Below are 12193 nucleotides of genomic sequence, written 5' to 3'. Positions count from 1 at the left end.
CTATTTTATAATCACATAAATAACTGAGAAAAAGGAAAAAAGAACTGAGGTGGGAAGAGTAAACAAATAAAGCATTTAAAATATTTTACAATGTAGCTAACTGTGAATAAAGGGATTTGGGGAGAGGAAAACAAACAGAAGTTAATTGTATCTTATGTAACTTTTCTAAAGCGGTAGGTAAACATCATTACAAATGTGGCGTAGAATTTTCCGAGGCCTCATGCTACCAGCGGGGCCTAGTGCACTGCTCATTAGAAAATCACGAGTGCATTACCAGTGATTTTCCATCTATTAATGTCAATGGTGGGAAAATCCTGGGCAATGCACCACTGGTTTTCCGACAAGACCTCTGCTGCATGTAGGACCCTGCACCTGGTGTGGAGACTTGGGGAGTTCCACCCATGAAGCTTATATCATTCATGGTATGTAAATATTTTTTTACCTTGAGTCAATCATGTCTATTGTGTTACTTTGCTCGATTGCAATATGGGCAAACCACTATTCCTTGTAGGTTATGACAAAACTGCAGTGATCCTTTCCACTTTGCAGCTACACTAAATCCTGAATCAGGATCTGACCAGATTCTGTTCAGAAGCAATGAGCGATTCCCTGAAGCAGACAGTCTCACACCACTTGCAATTCCAGTGCAGTATCAAAATAGGTACAAAATGTGCCCAGCGGACCATGGATCTCCCAGCACTTCTGAAACCTACTGGAATTAATGTAAATGTTTAAACAGTACTGTCACTGTTAATCATGTTCTATGAACATTTACATTTTAACTTCTGGGAGAGGAGTTCTGTGCATGCAAGGACATTTTCTCACTAGACATTCTAAGCTGTTGGCTTCTAACTCCACAACAATTCTTGTTATTATTTTCTATTAGACAAATTTATAAGTTATGAATTACTATTTGCTTCACCTTTTTACTTCTTGCAGAGAGCTGCATGTGTTCTGTTCAGTTTACTTTTGGACAACTGGTGCTTTCTTTTCTGCACAATAAAGGAATAACAGACTCCAAAGTATAGTGAAGGTGAATAAATTTTATTCAATTTTGCTGTATGTGTTTCATTTGTTTTGCTGATGCATTTGTCTCTTGTGCTTCATCTTGTTTGTATATATACCTTTGGCTACATGCTCTCCAAGATGAAGGAGTAGCACTGGTGGCTGATTTTATAGCTCACTGACCTGCTCCAAAGGATACAGAAGGCAGCAGTTGTCTGCACTGCAATTTCATGTCAGTGCAATCAACCTTGATGCAGCAGAGCTAGGGATCTCCTTTGCGAGAGTTGGGTGTTGGTTCATTCCTTTTTGAAGTGGCAGCTACCATCTCGTGCAGAACTATGCATCAGCACAGAACTGCCACTCACGTGTACACCAACCAGCTGTTATTGCGCTATTCCATAAATGCCACTGCTAGAGGGCACCTCCTCATCATGCCTAATGATCAGTTTGAGTATAGAACAGTAGGCATCTATGTGGTCTTGGAATCCATCCCTCATGGTTGCTTATAACTGTTCAAGAGAGTTAAAGCTGGTTATGACTGCTTCTTGGAGTTTGGACCCCAAAGCCTCCATAGCAGCAGTGGGGCATACATAAGAGATGTACCTACTGGGTCTATGACCTTCTTAACTAAGGCCTCCACTGCAGATGCTCAATGGCAGATGGCAGTGCAGACAACTGCTGCTCCATAACGTCATTCATGTGAGAGGTGGCATTGCATATCCAAATGTTAGACTTCTCCACATTACTCCGACCTCCTTTCACTGCCTTCAAAGCAGCACAATAAGATCTGTGATTCCAAATGACTCAGGAGGGACATTCAGTATGCTGAACTTCTGCCCTGCATCAATCAGCCCCTCATCAACCACAACCACTGCTGCACTTCATCACCAGTGCTAGTTGCCATCACTCTATCAATGTTCCTCCTTAACATCTACTTACCATGAGGTCTGTGCTGGTGACTGATTCAAATGTAGACAGTGATGCAAGATGTTCTCATGAGTGTTCCTCTCTAGTTCAGCTCGAGTGCAACTGGATTGTTCTTGCTCTATGAAGAAAGTAAAGTGCTTTATGAGTAAATAAGCAGATGTTTCCATTTGGGTATTGTATTGTTTTCAGATGCTGTATGATATGCTTAGGTACAACCAGTGTGTATGGACATGTTCATATAACTGTGCAAATCATAGAATATTTGATTATAGGACGTACCATTATTTATACGCGGCCTCCAAGCTCCACAGACCTTATGCCTTTCAAGCTTTCCCTCCTGAATAGCTTGACAGTGGCCTCCTCATATAGGGTTAGTTTGTTATGTTCTGGAGTCCATCACCTGTTGCAGTTACTGCCCTCCTATTATGTGCTGGGTTTGCCTTCAAACATAAAAATAATTAGGATTGAGACATGGTGAATTGGCCCATGGAAAGTGCTTTCTCCTTTAATGGCTTGTATAATGTAATTTGCATAACTCTGTAATTTGCAGTTCTAATAATTACTTGTTAATATTGCTCTGTTATTACAGCTCTTTTAGCATTTATCTTTTATGATTATAAATTTCCATTATGTGCATATATGTCAAATGTTCAAATACTATAGCAATATTCACACCGTACTTTTGTGTTTTTGAAGTAGTTGAAACAAAGTTCACAACCGCCCTTGTATATTTGGGTGCTGTCCTTCCCTGCCAGAAATATCTTCACAACATTCCATTGCAAAATTCAAGAGAGCTTGCAGAACATCATCGTTAAACCAAGATTTTCTTTGTTGAGGCCAAGCCAAACTCTAGTGCAATTGTTAGGAATTTAGTTGTAGTACTCTCTGGAGCTGGATAAACAAACTGTCAATATTTACACCAGTTCATTGATTCATTAGCTGCCTGCAAAGCATTAAAATATTATTGCAGGTGTGTCATAATTAGCTGATTTTTTTTGTCCTTACTGTTAATGATCACTTTCAGGACCCACGTGTTTCAAAACCATGCATTCCTGTGATTTTGTTGTTGATTAGTTAACTCTGACCAAATACAGCCTTTATAATCTTCTAATGTTTAGTACAATCCCACCATATGTACATCTAAGCAACTCTAACTGACCACTTAATATATATTTCACTTACAACAAAATAGAACATTTGTTTATAGTTTAAACAAAAAGTTACACTAAAATTAAAGTTGATCAATCATAAAATTACTTCAATCTTGACACATTGGTTCATACAGGTTTCTCCAAATTTTCCTCATAACCCAAGACTCCTGATGATGGGGATTAATCCTGTGGGCCTTCTTTACACCGCCTCCAGGGTTTGATTGTTTTGGCTAGAACTGGGCTAGGCTGGGATAGGGTAGTCATAGTGTGGTCTGACCAGAGCACAGTACAGCTTACACATAAGATGAAAGGAAATTAAACTCAAAACATGATGGCACCCTTGTGACTTGGAAGGTCTGTATCATGGTCAGCATTTATAATGGCTAGATTATCAACTGATTGGTTGGTTAGTTCTTTGGATGATACAAAGGAAGCTAAGCAATGTGCCATGCCATGCAGTGGTGGGATTAGGAGTCTCACCTGCGATTCCTCACATGGTGAATTACCAATCTCACCCGGACTGTCAGTAGGAGGCACTGAACAAAGTGTGGTGATTCTGCACAAGGAAAGAGGAAACAATCAGAGGGCAAGCCAACCTGTGCCACTCTTACAAAATTCCTATTTTTTGTTTAAATTGAGAAACCTAGGTCAAAGACCAAGATCTGTAGGGCAGAACACCACAAGGTTGCAAACAGTAGGAGAAGTCAACATAAATCAAGACAAAGTAATGGTTAGGTGACACAAAGTTTGAGTGTAAAGAGCCTATAAATTTTAAAAGAAAAGGAAAGCTGAGGGAGGCCAGGAATACCACAGTTTTTAAATCCTGGTAAAGGATGATATTGAGTAGAAGGTCGGAAGGAGTCATAATGGTGAAGTTCTCCTGTTGGCCCTCTCAATGGAAGAATAAATGCTGAAGGGAACCCAAAAAACTGAGGAAAGAAAACTAAAAAATGGGGATGACAGGAAAAAAATGATTCCTATACATTAACAGTTATTTGATTTAAGTATAATACACTCGCAATTAAAGGATAAGGAAATGGGATTAAGTAGCTGCACAAGCCTTTTTCTATGCTGTAAAATTCTATGACTGGTTTCCTGTAATGATACTGATTTTCTTTAACCACAATATGCACAGACTTTAGCTGGATTTAATGGATTTTTCTGACGAGACCTTATATATGCAGTTACTGGATTCAAAGATCAGCCAGCTTATACCATTGCTATAGTAATATAAAGTGGACTTTGTAAAATAACTTAAATTTCCTAAAAATACTATTGAACAGCAATTCCTAGGGAACTAAGCATTTCAAAGTTAAATATAAATTTCTAATAGTAAATCCTTATTACTTTGTTTTGAACCTACTACCTTACTGTAGTGTTGAGAAAATAAAAATAACATTTATAAAATCCACGTATATCAAACATTCTCAGTTGCAAAATGTTACATACTTTGTCTGTCATTTCGTGGGAGTGGTGCAGTGAATGGTCTCTTTCCAGGAACATCCTCTGCTGCTCGTTGCTGGCTAGGCGACAGGTGAGCCAGGCAGACAGTGTGCAGCCCACGATGCCCAGGCATGCCATTGACATGGAAGCAACATGTATGGGGTAAGTGAATGATGTCCCTTTTGCTACTGCCCGCAGAAACTGAAAATTTAATATTCCTCCGATCAGTCCACAGATACAACAGGCAGAAAATAATATCATCTGGCAGGAGACAGGAAGGATTAAAATCAATCTCCAACATCAGCAAACTAGAAATAAAATTAGAAGGCAAAATAGATATTCTACTGTTTGATATGATGATAAAAAAAGTATTTAAAGCAGGTTTATAAATGAAGCAGAATGATCCTTTATTAAATAGTTACAACAGTTCTTTTGCCCATAATTCCCTTCCGATTTTTAGCAACATTTGCTGCTAAAGAGGAATATCTTCCAATAAACTATCAGAAACCTCCCATTGGGACAAATGCCAGCCCCAAAAGAAAAGCTTCATTCTCATCAACAGGTAATCTCCAATGTCTATGAGACAGAATTCTGATTCAAGGAATGCTTATGAAAAAATACACGAAATAAACACTCTCCATAATAATGAGGTTCACTGATGCATTGAAGTTGCATTTTGGGAAATGTAACTACTTTTGAAAAGATTTTGACCAAAATATCTGACCAGTTCATAAAAGACAAAATTATATTTGTTTATCTTCCCTGTTTATATGGACATGGAGAATTTATCCCTGTGGATACAGTTTAGTTATTTCTCATCACAATATATGTTATTTATTTTAAAAGTCAGTATTTTTCAGTGCCGTTTTTATTGTACTAAAAATCCATTTGCTTTATATGAATCTACCCAGAGAGCGCAGAGTTATGTCAGGTAAGCAGTTACATCATTCAAAGAAATGTACCTTTGAGGCTTTTACAAGCAATTACTTTAGAAAATTAATATATCAAATGCCAAATATTTGTATTATAACAGTTTTTCAAAAAAAGCACAACTATTACTTTTATATATATCAGGAATCTGGCACTGTTGCCGACATTACTTAGGTAAAATAATCTCGTTTTGCTTTTATATAGCTATCTAGAAATTGCATTATTATTATAATAATTTCCAATTCACTATCAAAGGCCCGTGCTATATAATCGGTATTTACCTAAAAATCTCGAAATATTACAGATCTACTTGCTAGATGGTTTGTATCGGCTGCAAACCTAGCTTTGCTGCAGCGTCAAGCAAGCATAAACATGAATCAGAATACGGCAGAAAAATTGTAACATCTGTTTTTGCCTTCTATTCACTTTTTAATGAAATAAGCCACAGCAGAATGTTTGTTTTATTATAAAATCTAAATTCCATACCAAAGGTGAAACTAATCAATTTCAAATTAGTACAACTACTCAATACAAAAGCATTTTCCACAGAATAATTCAATGTGTGGAAAGTGAATGAAGAAAAATAATGAACGCTTGTTAGTCACTTCGCATTTACATTGGAATCAGCGGTGACGGCGAAATAATGTCGTGTTGGCTGTTGACAGTAACACTGTATTACTGATGCTGAATATTTTAAAAAATAAAATCACTCACTATGAGACCAGATTTCTTTTTGGCGCAGACAATTCCACATATTCCACAGATTAAAAACTGTAAAGAGGAAAAGACATATTAGATTTTTAAAAACTTGATACCAGAAAATAGGAATAGATTTTGTACTGTCGACGTTAATAAAACTTCATACAATGTAACTATTTTGTTCTGAATATTATTTTTCATTATTGTATTCCCTATTGTGATTGTGAGACTACATCGCAGTAATTATCCCCTATTGAATATTTTACCTTATAGTGCGTAAATGTAAGTTTTGTATTAGTGATATAAGGATCATTTCACTAAAATAAATTCTACCTGTTCGATATGACCCGCGAGTGAAAAAGATCTTTCGCACAAAATATAATTCAAAGCAATTTCAATACTCTAATCTACGATTTCATTGTGTTTAAAGAATCTAACAAGTGTAGAGAGGTAGTTGTGTTTTCAACATGCTGTTGTATACCAAGTCTGCGCTTGATACAGGCATATAACTATTCACCTCTGCCACTTCTCACCAGCCAAGTGGCTGTTTTAGGGCGCAGTTTCCAAGGGTACAAAGGTGACAATATAACTCTGGAATCGGGTCTCAGTCTGGAGCGCAGGGTTGTGAGAGGCCCTTGGGAAAGCTGTGTCACCTTGGAATTGACATATGAAAGATGCCAGGTTTAAAAAGTGGCGGGGGAATTTGCTGGAATTCCTGGGCACATTGTAAACTTGACCAGGGTATTTTTTTTCAAAAATGGGAGAAACCAGATGCTGTGGGTTGGTCTGAAAAGGTTAAATATGTGTTGAGTTGTTCACGTGTAAGCGCATGGGAGTGTAATTTCAACCAGGCGTTACAAATCAGATATTGCTCGCTGCCAATAGTAACCAATCCAAGAGTGGTGCCATAGGATAACTGCAGCCCTTCACAGCAGACAATGATTGCGGTCCTTAGAATAAACATTATAAGCCCATTAAAGAACCTTTAAATATTTCAGCCTTTTGTGTCTTGAAACTATCCTTCCCCTTCCCCCATGATAATTTAACAGGATAACTTATAGAGCCTTGAAAACTTTTCCATCACCCGCTCCCCAAGTGAAAACCCAGCCCCCCTCCCCTCGCCAAAAAATTGTTTCGTAGCACTTCATATTTAAACATCAATTGAAACAAAATTGTTCCAAAAATAATTTACCAAATATATGAAATAATTCACATTCTGTTCAATAGATGGAAAGGAGTAGCACAGTTCAGACCGAATAACATCCGATTCTGTGTAGCACAGAACAGAGAATAATGCAATAATCGTTAAAGCTTGCTCCCTGTTTGCACACCAATTTGCTCAGCTATTCAATGAAGACGTCAAGCGAGGGCTCTGTTGAGCACAGATGAGAAATCACATACCCACCCCCGTTGCAACACGACTTAGACCAGTAGCGATGTTGTTTCTGCTTTGATTGAATAACCCATGTCAATTCGGTTAGAGTTTTTTTTAAAAAACAGTTCGTATCTGGGCTAATAGTTATTATCCTGTCTTTTTCCAGATGTTTAAACTTCAAAAAAAAATAAAGCGGAAAGTGGTCATTCATGTCAATCAAATTATGCTCGGAGCAAAAGTTCACAAGACGCCGATTTATCCATAAACAGCAGTTTTCAAATGAGACGTACAATCCAAGATATTCCCAGCAAATATTACGGATGTATTATATTGTTTTTCTGGTTAGATGGAAGAGGATAGACTGACAATCAGGGCTGTTTTAGCTTGGTTTCAGGTGCTGTCCCAGGCAGGACCTACGTTTGTTATTATTTCTTTGTGATATTACTCAAACACTACAAATAAAATCCGTATTTTAGTGTGCACCAATTTCTACCCACGCTTATCTGGCTTGTCTCTGTGTGAGACTGCGGGAGAGCATTGCCCCGCTTTTAAGTTTGAACTACACAAGGTGCGTGAGACTTGTAGTAGCCACTTTTAAAATTATACAATGCCATCTACTTTTACATGAAAAATAAATGTAAAACTCCCAAATTGTTTAAATTCAATAAATAAAATTGTAATGTAATTGAAACGCATGGTTGACAATACTTGTTCCTTCCGCAGACTCGGTTACAGCACTTCCCTTTCCAAATTAATATTTATTTTAAATTTTTATAAGCGTAAGTTAAAATAGAACAGACCCAACCGGGCTTTAAATGCCCCCCATATCTACCTGACTACCCTTGTGCAAGTCCATGTACGAAATACAAACCGAGACTAAACGCGGTACAAGAAATCCAGGAGAAACAGTTTGCAACGTACACAAACACCGCTCCATACCGGTGAAGAGTCTCCGAGCTGGGCTTGGAGAGCCCGGCTCCTCCCGATGCTGACAGCGCCCAAAGCCACGCTGGTGATGCCGAAGCCTATTTCCATAGCAGAAAGCACGAAGAGACTGGCAATGATCTGACTCCTGGTGCACATGGTGCTCCCACCAGCATTCTCCCGAGAAATACTAACCAACACGCCTGACCAACAATTGAAAATAAACAACAACTGTAAAATTATATATATATAATATCTTTAAAAAACCTCCATTGGTTTCAATCAACCTTCCAATCTGATGGAAAGAAAACACGTACAGCCAGATCAGGTAATATCATCCTCTCATTGCTGAGTGCAAGGAGTCTTATTACTGTGGAGGCTGTCCAAAGTGTTATTTACTGTGCGCGGGCAAATCAGATGTCACCTTTCTTCCAGGAGAAACGTACGGCGCTCGTCTCTCGCTTTGTATCTGTGACCTCACAGCTGCTTAAACATAGTCAGGCTTTCGATCGGCTGCTCACCGAAGATATCTGCATCACATAAAGCGACCTGATAGCTTTATTGGTTGGATGGATGCAAAGTTTATGAGTAGCAATAGCAGAACTCCGGTAAAACGTTAACCTGCACGTTATTCAAATCAATGAACATATTTCCACAAGTTTTTTTTAAAAACCCTTTCTCAGGTTGAACAAGATTGTTGCCCACCTCCCGGTCCTAATCCACCCGACCTGAACTTCTGAACCCACTTCCTCTCCATCACCTCTGTAACATTGCCTGCCTCAATAACAACACTCACCTCCGACAAACTCTCATCCATGCCTTTCTCACCTCCAGACTCGACAATTCCATTGCTCTCCTGGCCAGCCTCCCTTCCTCCGCCCTCCATAAAATTCAGCTCATCAAAAACTCTGCTGCCCATATCCTAACCTGCACCAAGTCCTGCTCACTCATCACCCCTGTCCTTGCTGACCTACATAGGCTCCTGGTTCCCCCAAAGCCTCAAATTTAAAATTCTCATCCTGGTGTTAAATCCCTTTGTGGCCTTGTTCCTCCCTATCGCCATAACCTCCACCAGCCCTTCCACCCCAAACTCCCTGTTTCTCCAACTCTGGGCTCTTGTGCATCAACCCTCCCTTTGTCCCACCATTGGTGGCCGTGTCTTCAGCCATGCTCTGGAATTCCCTCCTGGAATTCCCTCCCTAATCCTCTCTGCCTCTACACCTCTTCTCCTTTAAGACGCTCCTTAAAACCTACCTCTTTGACCAAGCTTTTGGTCACCTGTCCTAATAGCTCCTTACGTGGCTCGGTGGCAAATTTTGTTTGATTATGCTCCTGTGAAGTGCCTTGGGATGTTTTACTACATTAAAGGCGCTATATAAATGCAAGTTATTGTTGTTGTAAACCTCTCTGCCTCTCCATCTCTCTCTTCTTTAATGCCTATTTTAAAACTCTTAAAATCCACCTCTTTAACAAAGCTTTTAGTCACCTCTCCTAATATCTCCTTCTCTGGCTTTGTATCAATTTTAGTCTGATTACGCCTCTGTCAAGCACCTTGGAATGTTTATTCTACATTAAAGATGCTGTATAAATACAAGTGTTATAGTTGTTTTAATGGGACATTATTAACTTGCCAATATCGACCCTCAGCAAAAAAATTAAGGAGCCAACTTTTTCCCTTTGCTGTACCAGCATTAACACTATTTGTGCGAGTGCTAAAGGTTATCCGTTTCTCGCCCTGTTACAAACATATTGAGGGTGTACGTAGGTTTGTGTTAGTTAACAAGGAGGGAGGGATTGCTTTGTTTACTACAGCCTAACAATTGCTGTTTGAACACTATTCAAGAATTAATTGACCACTGCTTATACTTTTCAAACTTTACTAAAAATGCACCTTAGCCTGCGATTTTGCTGTTTCAGGAGCAATGCTATAACATCTACAGAATGAGTCATCCAGTGGAGTGAAAGGATCAATTAGCATGGCCATCACCTGTTAACAGTGCAAAGCAACCATTTAAACCTCTGAAATAATGGACGGTAGGCGAGGGAAACTGTTTACTATGCAATTTTATTGTCTCATTGAGTGTGCAAGGCAAAGACAATGATGACCAGGAGTTGGAAGTGCATCATAGGGGAAAGGAAGGAAATGCTCCATCCCCAGAAACATCTGGTGTAGAAGGCCTGGGAGGGAATAGAAAAAATGGTCAAAACTGTTTCCAAACCTGCAGGATCTGGATAGATATAAGGAAGGTGCTACCAAACTAGAAGAAATCTGTTAAGGTATACCAAAAGTGTGAGCATAATAAGGATCTGCTACAATATACATGAAAGAAAGTCTGTCCTGATGAACTATCAATCCTTGTCTGCTGAACCATAATAACCAGGATATTAACCAGTGTAGCAGTGGCATGGTATGGGACAATGAACGCTTAACAGGAATATGGATACTTTTGTTTGGGGAAAGTAGCAGTGATGAGTGCATGCACCAAAAATTCTTAAAAGGAGTTTAGACAAAGAATGTTTCTAAGTCAACCTGGCTGGATGATGAAACATGCAGTATGTCTGGGAAGCTGAGCAGCTGTGTGACATTGTCACCACTCTATGTACTTGCAATATCCCAATACAATGGTTGCAATATAAAATGGTCTTTATCAGTGGGAGTGGAACCATACAGACAGGAATCCAAATAAATTTAAACTTTGACTCCATTCAAGGAGCCCCTTAGATATATTTAGGCAAGAGAGCAATGAGAGAGTGGGAGACTGAGAAACTGGAGACTTCCCCTCAACTTGTGGTTAGTACCATAGAAATTGTGTCATGTTGTTGAACTGACTGACTGTCACACAGCCACACACAGATATTGTCAATTGTAGTTTCTTTGATTTACTGAACTCCTTCATAGATTGCAATTCTCCACCTTACTCTGTCCTTAGTATGCATTGGAGTCAGTGCTTTTGCTGACCACCACAGGAATTTATTCTGACATTCTCATCACGTACATAACCCTTCTCATTTGTGCCTTCACCAGCATAGCCTCAATCCTAGTTATTTCTGCTCTGGGCAAGATGTCATTGTGAGGGATCTTGTCTTGCAATTTGATGTTAAGAATGACATAGAAGCACCTCACATAGAACTTATCTTGTTTTTTTTGATGTGCTTACAAAAACATTGTCCACATTTCACAGCTATAGATCAGAACATTAGCATGACCACAAAATAGAATTTGATTTTAGTTTGCCGTCTAATACCATTTTGACTCCTTAGTCTTTTTCTAAGTCTGCTGAAGGCAACACTAATCTTCCTTATATAGAGACTTCCGAGTCTATTATTCTATCATTGGGTAATGTGGTACCCATTTAGATAAATTTTACTATTGAATTCAGTATACTGTATATTTTCTGTGTGGGTGAAGAAGTGCACAATCAGCATAATGAGGAGTTCCTTTCTTTCACCTTGGTCTCAGACTGGAATCTCCATATATTGAATAGTTTCTCTTCATCACAGAAATTGATATATACCCCTTGTCTTTAGTGGCTCCATTAAGCATAGTCACAATGAAGGCTGAGATGAAAGGCAGAGCTCCATCATGGCTCAAGCATTTCGGTTCTTTTTTGTGGACATGACTCAGAAACAGAGATCAATGTAATTTAAAGATTAACTTTAGTTAGTTAGTTTTTTAAGGGGGGCAAACAACATATTAAGCTGTTTAGAGACATCTGCATCTCTATTTGACGGGGAGAGG

The 12193-nt window shown here is 38.9% G+C and overlaps 1 protein-coding gene across 1 annotated transcript in view; it reads right to left on the bottom strand.

Moving 5' to 3' along the window:
• LOC137333936 (transmembrane protein 196) overlaps window positions 1-8613 on the bottom strand; it is a 43769-nt gene extending 35156 nt beyond the window's left edge. The window contains exons 1-3 of the mRNA XM_067998292.1: window positions 8452-8613; window positions 6171-6227; window positions 4533-4787 (exon numbers count right to left, since the gene is read on the bottom strand). Coding sequence (XP_067854393.1) covers window positions 4533-4787; window positions 6171-6227; window positions 8452-8613 — 474 coding nt within the window. The remainder of the gene's footprint in view (window positions 1-4532; window positions 4788-6170; window positions 6228-8451) is intronic.
• Between the last annotated feature and the right edge of the window lie 3580 nt (window positions 8614-12193).

The sequence above is a fragment of the Heptranchias perlo genome, chromosome 2, assembly GCF_035084215.1.
Source record: "Heptranchias perlo isolate sHepPer1 chromosome 2, sHepPer1.hap1, whole genome shotgun sequence".
NCBI classification, from domain to species: domain Eukaryota; kingdom Metazoa; phylum Chordata; class Chondrichthyes; order Hexanchiformes; family Hexanchidae; genus Heptranchias; species Heptranchias perlo.
The sequence above is the reverse complement of the archived record's forward strand: the minus strand, read 5'-3'. Positions and strand labels throughout refer to the sequence as shown.